The 24,463-nt window shown below is 44.2% G+C and overlaps 1 protein-coding gene across 1 annotated transcript; it reads right to left on the bottom strand.

The window, feature by feature from the left end:
- Nucleotides 1-1,878: 1,878 nt before the first annotated feature.
- Nucleotides 1,879-23,875, bottom strand: LOC133933284 (calcium-binding protein 7). The gene is made up of 5 exons (XM_062380275.1): nucleotides 23,114-23,875; nucleotides 6,713-6,856; nucleotides 6,466-6,578; nucleotides 4,931-5,081; nucleotides 1,879-3,818 (listed from the first exon to the last, which is right to left on the bottom strand). Exons 1-5 carry the CDS (start codon nucleotides 23,217-23,219, stop codon nucleotides 3,688-3,690), a joined length of 645 nt encoding a protein of 214 aa, XP_062236259.1. The 5' UTR covers nucleotides 23,220-23,875; the 3' UTR covers nucleotides 1,879-3,687.
- Nucleotides 23,876-24,463: the final 588 nt, after the last annotated feature.

Here is a 24,463-nt window from a genome sequence, read left to right as displayed (position 1 = left end):
TAGTATGTGGAAACAGGTATCCCGAAAAACATGTAGATCAATTCGTAGAGATGTTCATTAATGATAATAAACTCAACATTGTGTAGTTGGGCCGGTTGTGGCTCAGGAACTAGAGTCGACACAACCAGTAGGTCGATGGCTCGATCCTTAGCCCCTCCAGTTGAAACTAGATCTAGATATACTAGATATATCTAGAAATCTTTACAAATTGGTTGACATGCAGTTCATTTAAAAAAATGTAACTATTTCATCAAAGCAAAGTTAGATTTTGCATCATTCAGAGTTTGTTGTTTGGCTCAAACTCCATTATGGGACACAGACCCTCTATCTCCTGGCAAATAAGGACACAACGAGTCTCCTCTCACCACCCACTTGCTATTTTCAGCTGTGAGCAAGCGACTAGTGCATCATCACAACATTTATTTCCAAAAAATCTGAGTACAAAATAAAACACATGCAATATCATAACCCCAGTGTTTGTGTGTTGGATGCAGCTGTGCGTCATTGGCCTATTCCTCAAGGTAATGGGAGTCTGGATTGGAAGTTTGAGATTCTGTTAGTTACGGCACAAGTTCGAAGATTATTGCATTTGCTGTTAACCAGTTGATAATCACAAGCTGTTGATGTAAATATTACTGCATATCCCCCAGTCTGGGTTAAATGGCCAGGATTGTCTGACCATCACAGGTGGACATGAGATATAAGAGGTGATTTTGTTGGGATTAATGTGACAGATCACAGGGCTTAAAATACTCTGCTGAGCCAAAGGGCATCTCAAACTGGAATAAAGCAATCAATGGATTCAGCCAAGCTGGGAAAATCCATTCTGGTTCATGGATTTCAATCTGAAATGTCAAGATGTCAATCAATACCGTGAAACTGATCCCCAATATTTCATAGAGACGTCTCCAGCCCCGTGATTGGGGATTTGACAATTGAAAAATGATTTAGACACGCAACAAGGTCTGCGTATGATTTTTATTCATGTGAAATATTATTCCACGCACATAGAAGAACATCGGGTGGAGTCAATGAACAGATATCACATGGTCAATAAACAGTTTTGCAAGATCCAAAGACGAGTATCAAAGTACAGTTCAATGGAAATATAACATTCAGTAGACTATCAACACTGGTATTTGCATCTGTAAAAAGAAAATGAATATTGGTTTGTATATTTTGCTCTGATGACAAACAATAAACACATGACACGTGTATGTTTACGTCTATGCAAAAGTGTCTCAAAGAATAAGGCAACAAATCAAATTATTAATCTTTTATTCCCTCGGTAATGCTATGATAGAAAACTAATGAGATATTATCATTTGTCAGTCAGTAAATATTCTATACCGCTCCTTTCACAAAAATATACATCTATGGTAAAGAAATTTTATGCCTAACTATATCTAAACATGGATGAACAATCATGGCGGTGAGTTGTTGCTGTGCCCTGAGGCACATCTTAAAGTGCAAAATGGAAACAAAGGTATTAGTTAATAAACAGAGCTTTCTTTTATTTTCTTCTTTTTTTAATCGGAGTGTTTTCCCCCACAGACTCGACTCTTTTGACAAATTGCCCGAGTGCCTCAGATAATCATTATCCGGCCTGGCTCCGGGCGAAAGGGTGAAGTCTAATTCAGGTTGCAGCTCTCGTGTGAGATCCAAGTTCCGGGCGATGCCAGTAGCGAAACCTAAAGGGGGATATTTATGAGATGTGAATTATTCAGCTCTCTGAATTTCCCTGTCTTATTTTTGAAGGCGTCTTGAAGGGCTTTTTTCTTTTGACTTTTCAAACACAATGCAGCCCTGTCAAAAATTCAAATTTGGCTTTGAGATATCCCCCCCCCCCCCCCCCCCGCCCCACCCCCCCCTCCCCCCTTTCTGGTTTCAGGTTAGATTGAATCCTTTCTGGAGCGTCATCTAAAAATAGTTAGCATAGGTAATTGTGGGATTTCAGATATTTTAATCCTTCAAATCTTTATTTTATTGTCTCTTATTACTAAGCTTGCTCTTGTTCAGTGGCCCTGTTGTGTTGGTTCCCAAAAGCTTTGGTTGAAGTCACTTCAAATGCACAAAACACATCAATTGTGACAGACCTGACCCAGATGCATGCACAACAATCTAAACTACATCCAAACAAACCTTTAATGTGGTGCATCACAGATATTAATGTTTTATTGCAACAGTTTACACGATTTGGCCCCAGTCTCACTTCAATGCAAAGGGCAGCCTCTAACACACAGGTGTCCACTCGTCTGTGATCTTCACTGTTTGAACATCAGACCCAGTGTCTGTTGTATTGCCAAAAATCTCCAATTCGAAAAGTGCTATAAAATCTTTTTAACCTCAACAGTTTGTAGGTCCGTTGGTACTAGTCTCCTGTGATTACTATTTAACAAACAGTTATTGCTCTATAGCAACACTTCCAGACAAAAAAGACACAAAAGAAGAAAACAGAGTCCTGCAGATTTACACCCCCAACCATAGCTAGATCAGTTTGATGCATATTCTTTAAACGTCTTGAAGGAGTTTGCTCTTCGGTTGCTGTAAGAGACGATCATCAGGTGCCCCGTGTGAGGCACATCGTCTACAGAGTAGCGACCAGGGAAATATTTTTTTCACGAGCATGTACTAAAGCAGCCCTTCTTTTTCATGCAGTAGTATAATTTACTTTTGCTGTGATTGCTGATACCCTGCGCCACAAACAATTGCTCACAGTTGTCATAAAGTATTGAGAACAGTTCTGTTACACAGTCATAATGATTAATACATTGATAAGAACTTTTACAAATGTGTCAAGACTACAGTTTTTTAAATCCATGCACTTCATGCATAGATGATGGTCACCCTCCGAGGCCTCCGAAGCCCCCCTGTGGAGACAGAGTTGAGTGTTTACTGCATGTCCAGCCACTTTCCAGCCAGTTACCTTCCCACTTTACAGCCAGACCCAAACACCTTCCTCCTGAGAGGTGTTGACCCGCTTCGCCCCCTGCCCAGCCTGAAGCCCCGCAGCATGTGATTGACTGACACCATCCACGCAATCATGGGCACATCCCTGGAAACCCACACCTGCCTGTTTCTTACCACGCTGTTGTTATTCCCAAGAGGTTATTTTTTCTATTTTGAACAATGTTGCACCACATGCACCTCCCCCACACATCGCTGTGCACACCAAACCTTACACAAAACACTTTTCCAGGCTCTGGAATACATTTTCTTCAATGTTCCCCACAATATTTCACAGATTTCTTTCTACTCTTTTTTAATTAACCGTTTGGTACACTGAAAATTACAAAACTGGACAGTCACTACACGTCTCTCTATAGCTGCCACCATAGTGAATGCAACACTGCTCAAATGCACATAGCTAATGAATACTAAATGCTGTATTACGAATAGTGATATGTATTGTCAGCTGTCCAAGTTTACAAACGCCTCTGTCTCTTTATATGTGAGGTCCTGTTGTCCTTGGTATTCCATGAGCTGTTAGCTTGTCTCTGTCACCAAGACAGAGTCCTGCACCTGTGGAGTCCTTGGTGCCTACAGCAGTCGTGTGGTAGCCTGTTTCACAGCTGGGTGATTGTCCTTAGAATTCTTTTATTTTTTATTTTGCTAGCTTTATCTCTCAGTCATGTATCTGTAAAGGCAGCCTTTAGGTGGTGGTCAAGGCTGAAAACGCCACAGCTCCTATTTCATGCCGCTCCGCAGCACCTGATTGGCTGCGATGAGCATGACGCTGATGATGAAAGCGATGGCGAAGGCGCATATCAGGCTCTTGCGCACACAGGTTTGCTTCACATGCTGCGTCGGGCTGGAACCTGCACAGAAACGTAAAACAAAAATGTGATGGGAGGGAAGGGCAGATGGAATCTAACGCCTGCAGGTCTATTGAATCAGGAGTTATTTAACGCCTGGAAGAGATCTGATAGTAATTTCCGAATGAAAGAGCTCATCACAGAACCTTACAATTACATGAACACAATTATACGGAATGAACAGAGCCAAGAAATCTTTGTTTTCACACCTGTATGCTGCGTAACTGCAACTAGATTGAAATGTTGATTGGAGTTTTGCAACAACACACAAATGGACTGGCACCTGACTGGCATATTAAACGACGCTCATCAAACCAGCAGCCGCCTGAGGGAAGGTGCAGCCTACCTGCAGCAGCATCCGGGGAAGGAGCTGAAGCAGTCGGATCGGAGCAGAGTGTATTATTGATTTTATAGCTGCTTAAATTTAATTCAGCTTTTTGATTTATGTCTTTCCTCCAGAGGTAATTGGTGTTCTCAGAGAAAAACACCTCACAGAAGAGTTTCTGATTGAAAACCACAGATTATGTTTGTAAAGGCTCCAGCAGTCGTTGAATTTACACTTAAGAAAAATGACCATTTGAACCACGTAAAACGCAAAGAATCCTCAAATGCATCCCTCTGTAAATTCCCCATTTAAGGAAGATTACAGCTATTTTCTAATGATTCTAATAATTTACTTTATTTTAGAGCGGACACTTTTCCAAGATCAAAGCCATGCAGATCATTTGATTCATTGAAAAATATAAAAAAGTTCTTCTGGTGCCCAGAGCCAAGATAAAACTTTATCTGATCAATGCCGGTTGCACAATCTAAGGCAATCAGGGATTTTTGATTTAACAAGCGATAAACCCGGGGAAAATGTCCAGTGTTTGTGTGCGATTTAGGGGAAATTACTCTTTTACATTTGAAAATAAAATATGACCAAATAGCATATGCACGTGGCCACTTAAGGCCATGATATAGCACTTCTGGCCTCCTGCACAAAAGGGATGTGAGCCTAAAGTGGCCCACTTGTAAAAAAGCTAATGTGGCCCAAAGATCCCCACACATAGATTGACCAATCCTTCCAAACCACAACAAACAGAACATGTCTGTTATTAAAGGTTCTTCCTTACTGTCTATATCCACCTGGCACTGCCCAGGGTTCTCTATGTGGTTCTCCTCGGTCATGATGATGTTCTCGATGTCTTTCATAGAGAGGTGGTCACAGAAGGTATCGTACAGAAGCCTCTTCAGCTCCTCTACCGTCAGCTTCTGCATGTCTGTCTGGAGATACACATACACACACACACACACATGTAATTGAACATTAATGCGGATACAAGGCTTGACACAAGCACACACACGTGCACATGCATACAGCATGTAAGACAACGAACAAATCAAAGAGGGAGTGGACAATAACAGAAGTACAGAAAACGTTTACTTTATTAAGTCATCAGGTTATGGGATTGTAAATAAATTATAAATACAAAGTTTGTATATGTGTTTCACCTGAATTAATTTGACATGCAGAATTAAAGGTCCCCTCCAATGGAAGTTCCAATGTGGCGATTAAGAGGTGTGGTTTAACTATTGGAAAACCGAGTTCAAACGGCAGCATGTGGGACAAGCCTAATTAAGATGTTGCTAATTAGTTTTCTCACCCACATTTAAAAGTGCTAATAATGAACTACCTCTAATATAATAGGGAAACAGAAGGACGTCCGACAATTATTTACTAAAATGTAGATTTAAAAGAATTATAGCTAAAATGTAAGGTTAAATCTAAAACCTACATTTAACTATATTAGGAGAAATACTAATGTGTCATACAGTGGTGGAACCAAACTATCAGTACTACACTATAAAAACACAAAATCTATTTTGTGTATTATTATCAATATGTAAGGAAAGTAAAAGTATGTATTATGGCTACTGTCTTTGTCGTATTATTATACTGAATGTTATTGGATCATACTGCACATACCTTTTAGTAGTAGTGCCTAAAACACATGATGTACAGTATCAAAAAAAATGTTTTTTGGACTAAATGTCCCTGGTTGTCTTCCAGCACTGGTATTATGTAAAATCTGAGTCAAATAAAATAAACGTGAATGACTAAGACCGAAAAAACTAAAAAGCTAATCCTGGATCGGTGCCTGCTTAAAGACTGTGTTACTCAGAGCTGCAGTTCAGCAGAGTGACCGGAGGCTGGGAGTCATCACTCCAGCAGCTCATGCTTGATACTACGACTCAGTTATATAATGTTACGTGAAGCTATGGAGCTTCTTCAACAATCCCTCGGGTTTCTTGGCTTTCCCAGCAGGAGGCTCGGGCTGAGAATCTTTTTTTTCTTCCTCTTCCTGCACTGATCCTGCACTGATCCCCCCCCCCCTCGCTTTAACAATTTGGAGCCAGTTTTCTCACAGCTTCTCCAGCTCTGTTATCACGTAACTGCAACAAAGGCGGTTCTGCCACGAGCGCCGTCCCCTTTATTTCCATCCCGGTGTCAGAGCGAGTTATTGATTCTATATAGTATGATCTAATAAGGTGCCTGCAAAAAAACTGTACTTGGGGGGGGGGGGGGGGGGGGGGTCGCCTCAGCCTGCGTCTCTGCTGTCTGTCTTCTCTCTAATTGGCAGGAAATGAGTGACTGAATAATGAGCACCTTCCAAAAGACGGAGTCAAAGTCTGCGCCGTGGAACTTATCCGGCAACCCGGCTGCCGTCAGCTTCGGGCCCAGGAGAGTGACGAACTCCTCAAAGTCCACCTGGCCGTCGCCTGTGGAAAGGAGGAACAGTTGGTGTTTGTCGTTCACTGCTTTCACAACGTGCTACACTACGCTACACAAATAGAGTTGAGTTTCTATTCTACACTGTGATTTGAGATGATATCAATCTGTGGGTGTGCCTCACCGTCCATGTCCAGTCTCTGGATGATGACCTCCAGCTCCACCTCGTTCGGCATGTAGCCGAGGGAGCGCATGGCCATGCCCAGCTCCTGCTTTGAGATGAATCCGTTTCCATCGCGGTCGAACACTTTGAAGGCCTCGCGGATCTCTGCAGAGGAAACACAAACACACACACACACACACACACACACACACACACAGATGAGCTCAAGTCTTAAAGCAGAGAGGGAGATGAGAGCAGGAAACGGTCAACGCACCAAAGACACATTTGCTATGCTGCATCAATGCTTGAGTCATAGTTATATGTGGGTTGGCAGCTTAGAGAACAGAATCCACCAGTTCAATGAGAAAAAAACGATGTATAATAAATAAAGAGAGCTGAGATCAGGATTGAAAGAGCGATTCTCTCTGGCTGCACCTGAAACTTGAACTTCATTTAAAGGCTTTGACTGGATTGAGGAGATCGACCTTGAGTCACACCTGTGGCATCGGAAAACTTGATTTTGTTTAATCGCCTTTTATGTTGATTTAAACAGAAATGCTCACAGGACTCCATGTCGAACATGAGCAAAATGTGACAACATTTTAACTGAAATGTAGATTCTAAATCTGTTTTCAGCCTCATACATGATACTACTGCATTAAACGGTGTTGAAAGACTATTGAGACTTATAATTATCAATACAACACAATAAAAAGAATCAATTACAAGTTATGACCTGACAAAATCATTCAAAAAAGTTAGATCAAGGCCTGACATTCAATCAAGATGTAAAAAAGATTCACACACTCGTAAATATCAGCTGCCTGAATGTGCCCGGTTTTCCTCAACAAGGTCCATTCATTATTTCCTGGTAAATACAATATTAAAGTGATAAACTAATTCCTGGATCAGCTCCCTGATCTGGACCCACACTAAAATCAAATGGAGTCTTCCCTGACCAGTACCACATCCTTCCACCAGGTTTCGTAGGAATCAGCTCAGTAGTTTGTACGTATTCCTTCTAACTAACATACAAATAAACCAACCAACAAACATACAAAGAGAAAGGGGGAAAACCTATCCTCGTTGGTTGAGTCAATAATCAGCTGGTTCAACCTGTAGTGATGTGTTGTATTTATGAGTTGATAAAAACCACATGTGTAAAACCACATTCTGCAAAGAAGCTGCGGCTGTCAGTTTAACACTGAACTGAAAAGTAGGGCAGAGCTCGCTGTCTTCTTATGTTTTAAATTTTCTGGGGATGAATCAAACCTATGAAGTCTTATTCACACAGCTGCCAAACTCTGAACAGCTTTAATGCCAAAAATAACCTCCAGAGGAAATGTTCAGAGTGCACACGACAGGAGAGAGTAGCTTTCCGGCTGTTTCCTACATTCGATCAGCCTATAGTATATTCCCAGACAAAGGATTGACAGTGAAAGCTGAACCCAATATGCACAAGAGGTGACGTAGTGAAAGTAAAATAATGATTCAAGTACAGAGAGAACTGACTCTGCAGCACAAGAACATCTGCAACAACGTGATCAATGTGTGGATTTGTGAAATATTTAGTGAACTTTAGAGTTCAGGATGTTTGTGTCAAGGCTCAGAGGCTCAAGTCAAACTGAAAATATATTGATCATTGTGTGTGTTTGCGTGTGTGTGTATGTGTGTGGGTGTGTGTGGATGTGTGTGTGTGTGTGTGTGTGTGTGTGTGTGTGTGTGTGTGTGTGTGTGTGTGTTCGGTGTGTGTGTTAGTATCTGGTAGAAGTGGATCAGCTGCTGCTCTGTTGGTATTTGGTATTTAGTTTGTGAAACAAAATACAAGGTCATCTCTACTACTTCTAGTAAGTCCAGAATCTTCTGTTTGTTTTCTGTTCTGGAAACTTTCTTGTTTTTTTCCACGTTTTGAACGTGCAGTATATTGTGTTGTTGGGTATAAATTGTAATATTTGTGAATTTTGACGTGTTTTTTTTTTAGTTTTTGACTGATCCTATAGCCAAGAAAACCCCTTCATCTTTCTTTTCAATGTTTCTATTGGTACTGGTTCACTTTTTTCATTTGGTTTAAATGGAAATCTACAAGTCTATTCAATTCTGTCTGTGATTTGTTTTACCAACTACAGTCAATTACCACCTGTAGTTGAGCAGATATGGAATTTGAATTGCTGGTTGATCTGCATTTTATGTTTTCAGTCTGTGCTCTGGTCTCATTTATTTCCCCTAAACCCAGGTTGCATCAGAAAAGACATCTTTTGCAGTGGCGACAAGTTTAACAACAACAGAAGACAAACTCGAGAGCCACCTTTCCCAAATAGACAAAACACCTCGTTCTATATGAACCCAAAGCTCATCAGCAAGATGTCCCAGTCCTAAACCGCACTGTTAGAAACACACTCTGACAGTGACGCCGTGAAGGAAACTGTCCAGCAGGTAATTCCTCCGAGCAGCTGCATAATCCGTCCTCATCCTCTGCTTGTTTACTCTTCACAAGGGACCGGATCCCTTCATTTACATGCAGGGGCATCCACCAACCAGTCACCTACAACCCTGGAACTGTCCCATCCTCGTGTCACACGCCTGATTAGCACACAAACGAGCAGAGCAGCAGGAGAATCTTAAGATGAGGATGATGCTGATGTGATGGGTGTGAATTCTCTGTAAATCATGTCTGTAAATCTCTTTAATGTTTCTTTTAAAAACACGTTTGGATGTTTGCAGGAGGCTGTTGGAGAGGAAAACATCAGAGAAACGAAAAGATACGATTACAGGAGTTTTCAATGAAGAATGAAAACAAAAATAAAATGTGATCAGTGATGCAAAACAATGCAAAACTGCAAAAAGATAACATTTCACACAAGGGATTGTAAAGTACTAGCGTAATATTGAACAAACTTTATCGATATCCCCCCCAAAAGCTCAGAGTCCCTGAAAGCTTTATTTGTTGTATCGAAGGTCAAGGTGAGCGAAACCTGAGTGGTGCACCGTGTGTTGGATGTAGAAATAGAAATGTGAGCAATTTGTCGTGGGAGGATTTTTATACCCTATCATGAGCCATTTATAGAATACAAAGGCCTCAGTCCTGAAATAAGATAATTGGCTTATCATCTCTAGTGAGATATGGAAGTGTAAAGCCGGGATCTATAAATGTATTGTTGGAAAGTGCTTGGCTCTGCTTGATATCGGGACAGAGCTACTGGAATGAAAACATGTCTACAGTAAAACAGACCATGTAACAGAGGTTGACTAGTCATCCCAAAATAATACATTTCTCTTTCTGAGACAGATCAACTCTCAAAGAGATAAACCTCTATCTTAATTACCCCCTGGAGAGACGACAATAATCTTCCATTTCCACTGTGTGAGCAAATTAACACGTTGGACCACAGAGAGGGAAAAGAGACGTAATTGGGTCAGCAGCTAAAATCACTTTCATGTGATTTAAATCAAATCGTAGAAGCAAAACAATGATCAGTTTGGTTTGATAATAATAATATGGTTTGATTTGACGCAGGTATACTGGGATTTATGATCTCAGGGGCTGCAACTAAGAATTACCGCCTCCGGAATTATTTTCATTCCGGAGGTGACATTATCCGATCTCTTGTTTAGTCTGAGCCGCGCTTCACAACCTGAGCACGAACAGTGAACAACAATAAACACAAATCCTGACCTTTCAGAGGCCGAACCCCCAAAACATGTTTGGCATTTTTGCATTGATTAGATTGCAATGATTAAATTGAGTATCACTGATACTTGATTGTCACAATAGCGATTTTTTTTGTGTGAAAACAGTCGGCTTAGTTCAATTCCTACTGATTTATCTGAGCTGATCTTTACTACCTGATATTTTTACCAACTAAGTTGTGGTGTTAGTGAGGATGAGCCTGTTTTCACCGCTCCCGTCGATGTGTGCTGTGGCGTGCAGCAGAAGGAGCTGGTGTTTCTACAGCTGGTTGTGCACCTTGACACCTTCACCATGTCTAGCGCCTCCTGGAGAGAAAAACCTTAGTAGTGTTCAAGAAACAAGTTGGAGCCAAAACTGTTCTTGCTCTTCTTCCTCTTTCAGGCTTTTTCCCAGTTATGACGCCTTTTGTTTTGGAGAAGCCACCAAGTCGAGGTGTTGGGTTGACGGTACAGTAACCCATGCTTCAGGTATAACCACAGCTTCAGGAGAAGTTCAGGGTAAGAATCTATCATGAGGACTCTCCCCATGCAGTCCAATGACTAAGAGAGCAACAGGTGAGGGACAGGAAATGTTTCCTCTTTCACTCCCTCTCCTAACCCTCAACAGCTGTTCTATGTAACTTTGGTGAGAGGGTTCGATCTCCCCTGTGAGAAGAACTGACTGAGAGTCACAGCTTCAACTGTCAGAATCAGGTCCAGCAGGTTGAAGAGTGAAGCTGAAGATCAGTTGAAAACCAGAGTTTATCTTCAATATTCAGCCGGGACCTTAAATTCTGAAGAATTCGAGGCAGATGTTGGTGGATTTGTTTCCAGCAGCAGCTCTTCAGGTTCAGGAAGCCGGGGATCGTGGGTAATATCCACCGCTGAGTTGTGTTAAAGTTCAGTTACTGAGACTCTGCAGTTAAAACATTAATAGAATTTCTTTATTTCTTTACATGAACATGTTAAATTGCTCGGACATGGAGCCAAACAGGATTAATCACCACATCTGGCTGCAGGGGGCGCTGTTGCTCCGTAAAAGTTACATGGTGTTTCTTTAAGGCAGACCACTGTCACCTTGGCCTGTTAGAGTTTAATGATGCTGTGGTCTTAGTAGAAAACTATTCTGTGAACATTTTACTGACACATCCGAGTCAACATAATTGTAACTCGCCCATTAATGTAAATCAATTAAATAACATTTCTTTACTAAATTAAGATAAAACAGAAAAAATAATCCAGCTGAAATTATTTTCCTTCACAGAATCTTTACTGTTGCATGGTGTTCGTATTTAAACATGATTTCTGAAAGACTGTGCTTTCAAATAGATTCAGCTGAAAATAACTGACCCTTTAACTTTCACACCTTATTAATATTTACACATGATTTATCTAAATATTGAGAAGAAGCTGTTGTTGCGTCGTACACTCGTTCTCCGGGACCTCAGCTCCTCGGAGGAGGTGTGAATATCTTTAGCTGAAAGTGGAATGACACTGGAATGTGCTGTTTGCTTTGAAGTCAGCGAGGTGCTTGTTGGCCTTCGAAGCTGCGACGCCACGCCCTCCCTGGTGGTTCGCTCCCACAGAGGATGAAACGCCCGAGATGGGATCGCGAGCTGCGAGAGGCAAACATCTAACGCCGACCTCCCACAAGGGAAAGGTGCAGCGGGCTCTAGCTGCACCGCTCTCCACCGCAGCACTGATATCAATGAGCCACACTGGTTTAACGTCTGAGAAGACAAAGGCAGGAACCACTCGGAAACGGAGCTGATTCATGCGGAGATAACGAGGAGCACGACATCCACCTTCTCTTTGCTATGAGTCTGCAGAAGACACAGCCCCAAAGTGAACACAGCTCTGATCTTTGTCTTATACGAGAAGCAATAGAGGCAGATCACATGGGGAATTTTTCCTTGGAGCAAAGCTTTACCCCTTTTTCGTGCTAAATGTAGCATCAGGAAAAGGTTTCTGCTAATTACACGCTTTTTTTGGGGATGGGGAAGTGTCCGTGAAGTTGATCCAGGGCCTGTTCTGGCAGCCGGAGAACCTCCTCGCCTCAGTGAGACCCGCATCTGCTCAGGGCTGCATTGGATCTGTAATTGCAGCACTCCCACTCTTTATGTAAGACCTTATCAGTGTGAGGAGCAACACAGCTTCGCTCTGTGTCTGTGTACATGTGTGTTGTGTGTGAGTGTGTGTGAACCTTGGATGACTATTTTTAAACACCCCTAGCCACATTAATCCATCTTTAGCTGGATTGGGCCAATTTGGGACCACAGAAGATTTAAATGTTACCAACGCGGGTTTCTGACCAGGCTCTGGGGTGTTAATTGGGGGGGATATGGCAGAGTCTATGTAGTCCGGGTCTTTAAGAACAATCCCTCGCCTGGGTTTGGATAGGAACTCCCTCCCGGCTCTTTGAATCTCAGGCGCTTCAACCTCCTCACCAGCATCATCACCTCCATTTGACCTTGACTGATTAAAGTCAGTTTAATCTCAGCCCCTTTTCTCACCTTCTTTTGTTTCTCTATTCCTGCAGGAAAAGGGGGATTTATCGATCCGGCCTCAATATCTTTTCAATCCCTCTCGTTTTTCCAAAGCCTCGAGTTTTCATACCAAGCTGAGCTGGAGACAATATCCACAACGAGACAAAGCCGTGAGAAGAACCTCAAAGACAGGTCGGGGGGGAAACGAACCGAAGCAGCTGCCCTGCGTTATACAGCCCCCCCCCCCCCCACACACACACACACACTACGTCATCGCTTCGCCACGCACTTATAAACAGGTGCAATTTTTCTGAGGCAGGATTTTTGTTATTGTCTAATGTAGACTTTGAGGTATTGCTCATCAAAGGGAGGAGATATTACCCGGGAGAGAGAGCACTTCACCTTCCAGAACTCATCTCAGTTCATTTCACAGGTAATAAAGTCTGCTGGTTCCACTCCTTCGTGGCAATCGATCATAATGGGAATAAATGACTTAACTTCATCCGACCCGACAGCCGTAATCACAGCACTTCATGATATTCCCCCGCTAATCTGCACCACATGTTTCCCAACAAAACCCAATTTGGCCGGGTGGGCTGTCAGGGACCGGATTCCAGCAGCTGGTTAACAGGAGATGAATGCAGCACTCTGTCTAATATGAGATTTAAAGATGGTTTTAAAATATCAGCTTCTTTGCCGTTTCATGTTATAAAGTGATGAGAAGTAAAGAAATAAACCATTTGCTTCATTTTCAAGCTTGTGTTGAAGGATTAAATTGTCCTTTTGGGAATTTGGCTTCTTGAATTCTGGCAGAGAGACGAAGATTAATATCACACATCATTAATATGTGCAGAGTAATTACCTGGAGAGCCCGACTGTGGAAAACTGAAATGTTAAAGTGTCAAATCGCCCTGAAATGACTCGGAACCAATTAGCCCAACACTTAACACATAGTTTTTGAATGCATTACACATAGAATGTTTATAAAGCTGGACGATATGACAGCTCCCCAAAAAGTTGAGCCTCTATTTGCTGTTTTCCTCAACAAACAACCTGCTGACTGAATCCTTTCCTGAGGCGGTTCCACTCCTCTGATCCAACCTGTGGCTCGCCAGCTGTGGTGCCGGGCCCCCCCCCCCCCCCTCCCTGAGAAATGGCTTGTTGCAATGCTCACATCTTTATCACCATCTATGTCAAGTGAGAGCTTTTTTTTTTCATATGGCGCTCGTCTCATCCCGGCCGGGTAGTACAAGCCAGGCAGCCATTTGCAGATCCATTCCTGCCCGTGCCTGTGTGTGTGTGTGGCAGATTGTGCGAGGTGACTCTCCATCATTCACGTGACGGGGAGCGACGGCGAGACGCACAAAACCAGATTTATCATTCTGGGCCCTGATTGCGTACAGTGGGCACCGAAAGTCTGAGACTGCATTCCCCCCCCCCCCCCGTGTCAAACGTCTGTGCAGGTCCGACTGGATGAAGTTAATCTTCCTGTCTTGTATTTACTTCCTCACCCAGGTTAGTGTTGTGTTATGTTACTACAGATCCACCCCCCTCCCTCTCCCCTCGCCTCCCCTTCCTGTGATGGAGTGTGTTACCAGGTAGATGCTCACAGTTCAAACATCACCAGCGTCAAATTCTGACTCTAAACATGGCAGAGGGTTTTCACGTTGGAGCAATTTAACAATTAGAGCAGTCGGCGCTGTTGATGCCGCCACGTCTTTTCTTCTTTGTTAATCACCAACCAAATCCATCTGGGTTCTGAACGGATGTTTCCCACACTTGTAACGAAGTCAAAAGGATTTAACAGAAGACAGAAAGTGGAGATTTGTGATGTGTTGGCATGCAGTGGATAAAAACCCCCGGCTTCTAGCTCGATTGTCTTTTTCAGAGAGAGAATACTTGTTTTATTTCTGTCAACACGCTCGAGGGCTCTTATCTCTGAAAGGCGAAACAAACAGTCTGTTCAGGGGATTTATCTGGGGCTAAATCAAAGTGTTTCTTTCAATTGGAAACCATAATGAGTCTAATTTCCTGGGAGAGAGCCTTCCTCTCAATGGCTGAAGTGAGCAGGAGAGATAAATATGTGTTTATGTTAATGCATCGAGATCATGTGCACCTGTCATACCCCTGAAAATGAGCCGGCACATTCCCTGCTATCACAATTGGTCATTTTTTGTGTTGTGTTGTTGTCCAAATCTTCCCTGAGCAGCTTACGTTTTACAAAAATGGTCTCAGTTGACCCGTTGGAAGAACGCCCCCCCCCGCTACGCCCACACATTCTGCACCAGCGATACGTTGTGTGCATAATTTTTCTGTCTTGCCAAGCAGATGCTGATGTCTTTAAATATCTTCATTTGTATTCATGTAAGTATTTCCAAAGGAGTGGAAGTCAACCCTCCACCTCAGGGCAAAGAAATGAGTCAATGTTTCTCTGCTGCAGTGGGAGTCGTGCAGAAACATCAAGATCTGCTCACAGGCGATTTATGCCGTCAGGAACACAGGGAAGTCAGTGTTTTTATTTAATGCGCTGCTGTCAGTCAAATACAAATCTGCAAAGTCTCCGAAAACTGCTGAGGGAACAACTCACGACAAAATGTAAATAAAAAAAAGTCCCACTTGCTTGTTCAACTTTTGCAAGTCTGAGCTCCTAATGAAAAGAGTGCGTGTTTGTGACTAAGGGAGACGCACGAAAACGAAAACAACCCAATTAGTGTCGAGGGTCCAGAAGCAAATGGCAGCAACTTTCACAGTTTCAGACTCTGCAGTGAATATTTTACCAATATGAACTCACTTACCGAAAAGGTTTCACATCCAACTCAAACTCGTCTCTGCGACAAATCAAACTAAACTCTTATCGAGACGGAACGACCTCCGTTTAGTGAAATTAATTTGTTAATGGAGACTTGAAGGCTGTGGTGAATTATCTAAGCAAAGATACTGAGATTTCCAGGTGCTGAACTGGTTTCAGAATCTGCAGTGTTTTTTAAATTTTTTACTTATGATTGTGAATCCGGATCACCCCCTGGTGGCTAGCCTAAGTAAAGGTCATGAACTCTGTCTCCTCCATGTTAGTATATGGAACACATTGACCTAATAAAAATGTCAACACGTCAAAAAGTCGGTTTCTGTCATTTTGTGTAGTTCTTATTTCAATGTTTGTTAAAGTACTTATTTGAAATACTAACTTTGGGTCATTTTGGTTTTGACTCGTTATTTGATGTAATGAAAACAGGATGAGTATAATGATTGACAGCTGAGACTGGCTCGTGGTTGGTCGGGTGTGTTTATCGGCGCAACCTCGACTGCACAATCACAACTCCATGGACGTCACCAGTGCAAGATGGCAGAACCCGTATCCAGGTTTATTTTGGCTTTGTTTTTGTCGAGTGGCAGAAAGTGGAGACGCTTCATCCGTCTTTATTTACAATCCAAACCCCAACGTGGAAAAACGTAACAACGAGGGACTGATCAGCTCGTGTTTCTACTGTCGCTCTGTATCGAGGAAAGAAGCTTCTAGACCTCAGTGACTTTGTTCCCTTGATTCCAATTCCGCTTCCTGTTTTGTTACATCTCCGCTTCCTGTCTCTTGAGGGAGGGGGTTGACAGTCCAATCTGTGTTTGATCCCGAGACAAGGAAATCCCCCCCCCCCCCCCGTCACTCTGCCGCAGAACAGATGCAGAGGGAACTTAGTCGTCTGCAGTGATTCTGATCAGTGCTGACAGTCGCTCTACGAGTGTAAAATCCTCCTCTGGAGATTCTTGTGATGCTGCGGCACCTGTGACAGTTGTGTCTCTCGATTCACTTTCATGAGTGTGTGACAGCGATGAAGATGAGGCTTCCCGGACCGAACCAATCACATGGGCGAAGTCGAGCAGGGAAAGCATGTGTCGTTAAACATGCTTATGGATATATATATATATATATATATATTGTATAACTGTTATTTTAGTGATGCCTGTGAATTTTTTTAAGTTATAAAACTGTCCAGGCTGCCTTTCTCTCTCTTTAGATGTCTGCCAGTAAAACCAGCTTTAATTTGTGCTGTCAACTTACTTGCAAAAAGATGAAGCAGCATATTGACTGAGATTTCAACAGAGTATTTACCACTTTTTTTACGAGTTAATTGAGTCTTGTGCAGCTTTTGTAATAAAGTGCTGCTGTAATGTTCAGGTTTTTTTACTCATAAAATTCAGCCGTTTGAAAACAGTCTCTTTTTGTAGCAGCTTGCTCGTGTTTTTCAAATTAATTAATTTACCTTTTTGTCAGTGTTTTCTGATTAGTTGTGAATAAATTTAGTTTTCACTCTTGGTTCTAAAGGTATAAATGTGTTTTTGAGTTTTTTTGGGACAAATCTCAAGATGAATACTTAATTCTGTAATTGAATTAATCCCTTGAAGCTTTTATTTATCTACAAATTTACTAAAGAAAGCAGTGAAAATGTGAATAATTATCTTCTAAAACATTTTTATCATTTATTGCCTCCATGATGAAGGTTTTAACAGAAGAACTGCTGCATGGATTATCATGAAACTTGATGGGATGAGGTTTTAGGAACCAGGGAAGAAGCTCTTATTTTCTATCATACAGAGATCTGGATTTAAATGTGGGTTTCATTCGTGTGTGGGTTTCATTTTGTGTGTTTTCTTCGGCTGCTGAAGTTGTGCACTGGTCACTAACTCGTCAGAAAGATGCAGACACTCTGCTCCAGTCCCGTGTTTTTGCTTGTGCCTACAGAAAACTGCTGGCGTCTGTTTACATGAGCCTCACTCGGGGACCTGTTACAAATACTTTAAGCTCAGCCCTGGGACTATTTTGAAGCTGCTTACAAATAGGACTGTTGTTGGGCAGTGTGGAAATGGGCTACCCACTTAATTCCACCTGGAGAGATATTGACAGTGTGTGTGTGTGTGTGTGTGTGTGTGTGTGTGTCTGCTCCTGTGTGTACGTGTGTGTTTTAGTGGTGGAGGAGGTCTAAACTATATTCAGCTCCTGTAATATGACCAACTGTTCTTCCCTCCCTCTTGTGTGGGAGGGGAAATGGAGAATATGGACTCCTATTCAATTTATGCTGACATCATCGTACATTAAGGTAGTTGCTGCCACCCCCCACCTACTACCACACATGCACACACATGCACACACACGTGCACACAAAGGCTTATCCAGCATCAGAAAAATAGGATTTACTTCCAATTACATCTTTGACAGGCTTGTGGTTCACAGAGTACGGTGCCATTGGTCCATTCCCTGAGGTGTCCACGCCAGTAATTGAAAACCCTGTCTGTGGCTATGTGTGCCAATGGGGCTCCGGCTACCTGTCCTCATACATGCCCCCCCCCCCCCCCCCCCCCCCGCACACACACACGTATACACTAATGTGCAATTTGGTTTCGTGACAAAGGCCTGTCTCCCTGACAGCAGAGCTGATGCATGTGACACTCCAGACTTCCAGTTCTCATCCGTCTCTCAAGAGATGAAGACAGGACGTGGAGTCTGTCGCTCGAGCTGCAGCGCGGCTCTCATCAACGTTTATGAAACGTCACAGCTTTTCAAATCTGACTGACAGAACCTCTATTGTGTGGATGGGTATTATAATTTCGAGCATATTGCCCTTTACCACATCTGCAGGACTTAGAGTAACATGAATCCCTCTGTTTGCAGTACATTTATAACCTTTGTGGTCGTGCAGCACCAACTCTTGCATATTTACAATAAGAATAATCATCAGAAAATCGATCAGTCTTTGTTTCATCTTTTCTATTCTTCAGCCGTTATTAGAAGCCTAAATTTAAAGTGGTATCTCTCTCTTTTGCTGCACACTGAGCTGTATCATCAAATGAAGGCATTGCCATTACATTATATCTTCTATATGTTTTATATATATACTAAACTTCTGTCAGTATGTCATCCTGGGTTAGAAAACTGTATTGATAAATCATATTAGATCTATTAATGAGTTCAGATGATGTTGGTTTGTAAATGCCATGGTCGACACCAGTGGAGGTGTCTGACACACACAATAAATAACAGTGAACAACTTTAAATTCACCTTTTGGGCATCTCTACTTCAATCTATTTGGTCTCAAGCTTATAAAACAATGTTTAGTTCAATGGACCTGGTGCTTTAAAGGTTCAGTGTGTAGGATTTAGTGACATCTAGTGGTGAAGTTGCTTATTGTAGTACCCCTCAAGTGAGTGTTAGTTTTGTCCATACTCGGCTACTGTAGGAATATGGTGGTGCAACATGGCAGACAACAATGTACACATTAGAGTCATTATACACAAATAAAAACATCAGTATGATAATATTTGTTATATAACATGTTTATCAACAAATCCCTTTAAACTAAAACTTACACATTTGACGTTAAAAGGATCGAGAAAGTAAATCAGAGCACAAATCCAAAATAAAAGTCCAATAAAATGATAAATATGCCAAATGCAACACGTTGCTCGGAAGCAGAACGTTGCAGCTGTTCACTTGTTGCACTGCTCATCATCTCTGAGCTGATAAAAATACACAAAAGGCAGCAGGTTTGTTCCAGTGTGAGGTTTGAAAGTCTGGATCTTGCCTTTAAAGTATTTATTCAGTCACTTTCAATGCGTTTCAAAGGACCAATCGGCCCTGTTGTGTATTTGTGATTCCAGTCTCGTGCTTTCAGGGAAGGAAAAGGTTGTGAGTCTCTTGTTTGACAAGGACGACCACAGCAGCGTTCGACCTCCTCTGTGACTCTGCCTTTCAGAGCGGCCGCTTTCGCAACCTGCGAGTCGTCCCTCACACGGGATCACTGAAAAAGCCTCTGTGCATGACTCTGCTCTCCTGTTCTCCTGTTCTCCTTCTCTCCCGCTCTCCTGCTCTCTGCTCTCTGCTCTCCTTCTCTCCCGCTCTCCCGCTCTCCTTCTCTCCTGCTCTCCTGCTCTCCTGCTCTCCTTCTCTCCTGCTCTCCAGCTCTCCCGCTCTCCCTCTCTAACTCTCTCCCTCTCTCGCTCTCCTCTCTCCTCTCTCCTCTCTCCTTCTCTCCTGCTCTCCTAGTCTCCTTCTCTCCTGCTCTCCAGCTCTCCCGCTCTCCCTCTCTAACTCTCTCCCTCTCTCGCTCTCCTCTCTCCTCTCTCCTCTCTCCTCTCTCCTCTCTCCTCTCTCCCTCTCTCCCGCTCTCCCGTTCTCCCGCTCTCCCGCTCTCTTGCTCTCCTGCTCTCCTACTCTCCCGCTCTCCTTCTCTCCCTCTCTCCCGCTCTCTTGCTCTCCCGCTCTCCTTCTCTCCTGCTCTCCTGCTCTCCTGCTCTCCTTCTCTCCTGCTCTCCAGCTCTCCCGCTCTCCCTCTCTAACTCTCTCCCTCTCTCGCTCTCCTCTCTCCTCTCTCCTCTCTCCTTCTCTCCTGCTCTCCTAGTCTCCTTCTCTCCTGCTCTCCAGCTCTCCCGCTCTCCCTCTCTAACTCTCTCCCTCTCTCGCTCTCCTCTCTCCTCTCTCCTCTCTCCTCTCTCCTCTCTCCTCTCTCCCTCTCTCCCGCTCTCCTGCTCTCCTGCTCTCCAGCTCTCCTGCTCTCCTGCTCTCCTACTCTCCCGCTCTCCTTCTCTCCCTCTCTCCTGCTCTCCTGCTGTCCAGCTCTCCTGCTCTCCTGCTCTCCTGCTCTACTGCTCTCCCGCTCTCCTTCTCTCCCTCTCTCCCGCTCTCCCGCTCTCCCTCTCTCCCGCTCTCCTGCTCTCCTGCTCTCCTGCTCTACTGCTCTCCTGCTCTCCTTCTCTCCCTCTCTCCCGCTCTCCTGCTCTCCTGCTCTCCCGCTCTCCTTCTCTCCCTCTCTCCTGCTCTCTTGCTCTCCTGCTCTCCTTCTCTGCCTCTCTCCTGCTCTCCTGCTCTCCAGCTCTCCTGCTCTCCTACTCTCCCGCTCTCCTTCTCTCCCTCTCTCCCGCTCTCCTGCTCTCCCGCTCTCCCGCTCTCCTGCTCTCCTGCTCTCCTGCTCTCCTGCTCTCCTGCTGTCCAGCTCTCCTGCTCTCCTGCTCTCCTGCTCTACTGCTCTCCTTCTCTCCCTCTCTCCTGCTCTCCTGCTCTCCCGCTCTCCTTCTCTCCCTCTCTCCTGCTCTCTTGCTCTCCTGCTCTCCTTCTCTGCCTCTCTCCTGCTCTCCTGCTCTCCAGCTCTCCTGCTCTCCTACTCTCCCGCTCTCCTTCTCTCCCTCTCTCCCGCTCTCCCGCTCTCCCGCTCTCCTGCTCTCCTGCTCTCCTGCTCTCCTGCTGTCCAGCTCTCCTGCTCTCCTGCTCTCCTGCTCTACTGCTCTCCTTCTCTCCCTCTCTCCTGCTCTACTGCTCTCCCGCTCTCCTTCTCTCCCTCTCTCCCGCTCTCCTGCTCTCCCGCTCTCCTTCTCTCCCTCTCTCCTGCTCTACCACTCGCCTGCTCGCCTGCTCTCCGCACAACACAACTTATCGCCTCTCCGGTCAAACTGACATTTATACGTTGAGCTGTAAAGCCCCAGACGACTCACGGTGAGAGCGACCGCGGCAAGAGAGTGCAAGTTGACTTGAGTACTTAAAGTCAAAATTAAGTGTTGTCTGTTTATTGCACCCAAAGTGGACTGTGGATTTAAGGTGGGAGGCTGAGGACTCAAACAGAAATGAGATTCCTCAAGTCTCAACAACCTTACGGCTTCCTCCGGCAATGAGTGGCACCTCTGGTTCTTCCTGTGCAGAGTAAAGATGGGGTAGTACAGAAATATATGGTGCAAAAACATATATCCGTCATGCAGTTTCTTTTAACACTGCAAATCATGTTTGACTGGGAAGAGAAGCGACTGATGCAAGGCCATGACAGAGGTATGGCATCATGCAAAGATCACTTATGGCATTGTTGACACTTCTTTTTTATCACAGGCTCAGTTTGTTGAGAGGAGAAAAAAGGGCAGAGTCAAAAGCAGGAGGCACATTGTCACTCGTTTGGCTTCTATTCTCGCCATTTCTGGATGTTTTTTTTTAGCTTTGTGTGTGTGTTTTCTTTTCTTTGAACATCTTTTCAAAGGCAAAACCAATTCATGTTCAGCCCAAACTCCTTTGCATATGACACAAAGAAGCGCGTGTGGCTGTGTAATCTCGACTCGACTCCGGGTTCAGTTCATTCATTACAGATTTCTCCCTGGGATTCTCTGCACCAGCCCCCCCCCCCCCCCCCCCCCCTGACAGATCCTCCACAAGACCCAGCTTGTCTGTAATCTACACCTGTTGGTCAGAGCCTCATCGGGAAATGCAACACTTTTAAAGACACGTGTGCGTCCGCGATAATCTCTCTGACTCTCGGAAGCACTCAGATCTGTCAGAACTCTGCAGATTAATAAAGAGGGGAGATAAATAAAAACAAATAATTCAGCCACTTTTCAGCTTCACCGCACTGACAACATGACAACAATGCACGAACCCTAATGTCATCCCGCACCCCTCGGGACCTGGAGCAATGTCCCAGGGGCTGCTGGGTGATAATGTGCATATGTCACAGGTTCACATCACAAAAGGGCTGCAGGCGTGAATATTCTCACGATACTGGAAAAGAAAACCAACTGCTCAGAATGGTTGTCCTGTGTCATGGTGGTTGAGGAGGGGGTGATAGGCTACTTCATGTGGCATCAGCTGTGACTCCAGAGCCGTGGATATGTATGATGCAGAGAGAAGGAAACGTTTAACATGCATATTGTTTGAATAATTTAGCAGCTGTAGTTTTCACAGATTCCCTGGAAAATATGTAGAAATTATATGAAACATCTGACTTTCCATGATTCACATTTCCAACCAGGAGCTTCTACTTCTTCTCAGGCACAATTTCTCATCCTCTCAGGGAGCAACACTTTATGGCAGAGAAGCTGCAGAGATGTTTTTTTTTTTTAATTTTCTTTCCCAACCGGCTCCAGAACTGAGAAGAGAATGTCTGACCCTCTGACTCAACGGTAAATCTATATCTCCAATCGATGGAACCCAATTAAACAAGTTATCTGATCTTTGAGTAACACAGGTAACAAAGTGGTTGATTATGTTTTGGAAGATTCTGTCTCATATGTTAAGATGAGGAGAAAATTAGGGGATTGAAAATCAATGAGGAACCTCAAGCCAATTAAAACCTCTCTGTGCGCTGTCCATGGTGCTGAACGCGCTCCACCACAGCCACAAACACACAATGAGACAAGACAACCAGATCCTGTGTTGATCTGTAACCGTGAACATACTCAGGTGAACACGAGCAGGTATCATCCTCCTCATCATCATCATCATCTTCATCATCATTATCATCATCTCACCTTCAACTTCGTCTTCGGGCAGGTTCACCGGCTGGCTGTACAGCATGTCGGGGATGGTGCAGATCCCCCGGTACATCAACGTGGAGGTGACTGGATGCATCGGCATGACTGCGACCTTTGGCTGCCACCTGCGCCCTCGACATGCAGATGTGCCCACAGAGAGGATCCCAACTTCCCCCCACGATCACCGAGGGACCCGCAGGCGTCAGTGGACGATGTGGGCGAGCGGTGGATTCCGCAGCGTGTCCGCCGAAACCTCGCTTTGGGTTCAATGAAAGACAAAATACAAAATGCAGCCGGCGTCTTACCTCATTGCAGTTTCATTATTTGCGCGGAAAAGAAACAGACAACACTCAAGTCGCTGGAGAGAGAAACTACTTGAGAGCGAGACAATGCGCACCCGCTCCACATCTGAGGAGGAGCGAAGGAGCGCGGGTTAGTCGAGTCTCAACTGAGAATCGGTCGATCGATAGGGGGGGGGGGATCAATCAATCCACTGGGAGTTTGTGTGTCTGGTCAATTCGTGCGTCCACCTGTTGGACGCACACGCAAGCTCTCCGCCCGACGCACTCCGTCCTCACGGTCCACACACCTTCATGTAATCCATAGGGAACCACGGTGGGAATGAACCGAAAATATAAACGTGTGTCTCTCCCCGTGCGCGCACAGGTGGCAGGTGAGCGCGCGTCCGGACCCTCGTAAGCTCTGGTGATGGATGCGGGTTGGTGGGGGGGCGCGTTGCGATCCAGTTGTTCCGTCCTTCCCAGTGTTTTGTGTGAAGGAGGATGCACCGTGAACGCATCAGATATGTGGTCAGTCTCCTCTCGCCCCCCCAACTGTCTCTCTCATATATATATAACTACACACACACACACACAAACACACCCTCCCCTCTGTGTGTGTCCCTCTCACCATGAGCATTATTGTAAGTGTGATAGATGATCATGAGTATTGTGTCTGAACGGTTGGTTTCCTGCCCCCCCCCCCCCCCCCACCCAACTGAAGTTATAAGACAATGTTGCAGCCATTTGCCTGAATGAGGATCCATAAGGTTGATGATCGGACACTTATTACGCGTCTCGATGTAAAACCGCATTAACACTGATGGGACTGTGTAGACCGAGGCTCCAGGACACGATGGAAGGAAGTATTTTATAGTTTGTGAAAGAGGCAAAACAAAGAAGAGAAGAAAATGAGTTGAAATCTCTCTCTCTCTCTCTCTCTCTCTCTCTCTCTCTCTCTCTCTCTCTCTCTCTCTCATTGTTTCCAGTTTAGCTGCAGGATTGGTGCAGAGCGAAACCCAGTGACATTAACTGTTGTTACCATTTGGCTTCGCGGTTCCCTCTTTTC

The sequence above is a fragment of the Platichthys flesus genome, chromosome 3 (genome assembly GCF_949316205.1).
Source record: "Platichthys flesus chromosome 3, fPlaFle2.1, whole genome shotgun sequence".
Lineage (NCBI taxonomy): Eukaryota > Metazoa > Chordata > Actinopteri > Pleuronectiformes > Pleuronectidae > Platichthys > Platichthys flesus.
The sequence above is the reverse complement of the archived record's forward strand: the minus strand, read 5'-3'. Positions and strand labels throughout refer to the sequence as shown.

What these genes read in the sequence shown, in the direction of transcription:
- LOC133933284 (XM_062380275.1), bottom strand. Translation starts at nt 23,219, where the DNA reads ATGCCGATGCATCCAGTCACCTCCACGTTGATGTACCGGGGGATCTGC. An exon ending in CCAGAGACTGGACATGGACG is followed by an intron (nt 6,579 to 6,712) that starts GTGAGGCACACC and finishes TCCTTTCCACAG; the next exon opens with GCGACGGCCAGGTGGACTTT. An exon ending in GTGCCAGGTGGATATAGACA is followed by an intron (nt 3,819 to 4,930) that starts GTAAGGAAGAAC and finishes GTTTCTGTGCAG; the next exon opens with GTTCCAGCCCGACGCAGCAT.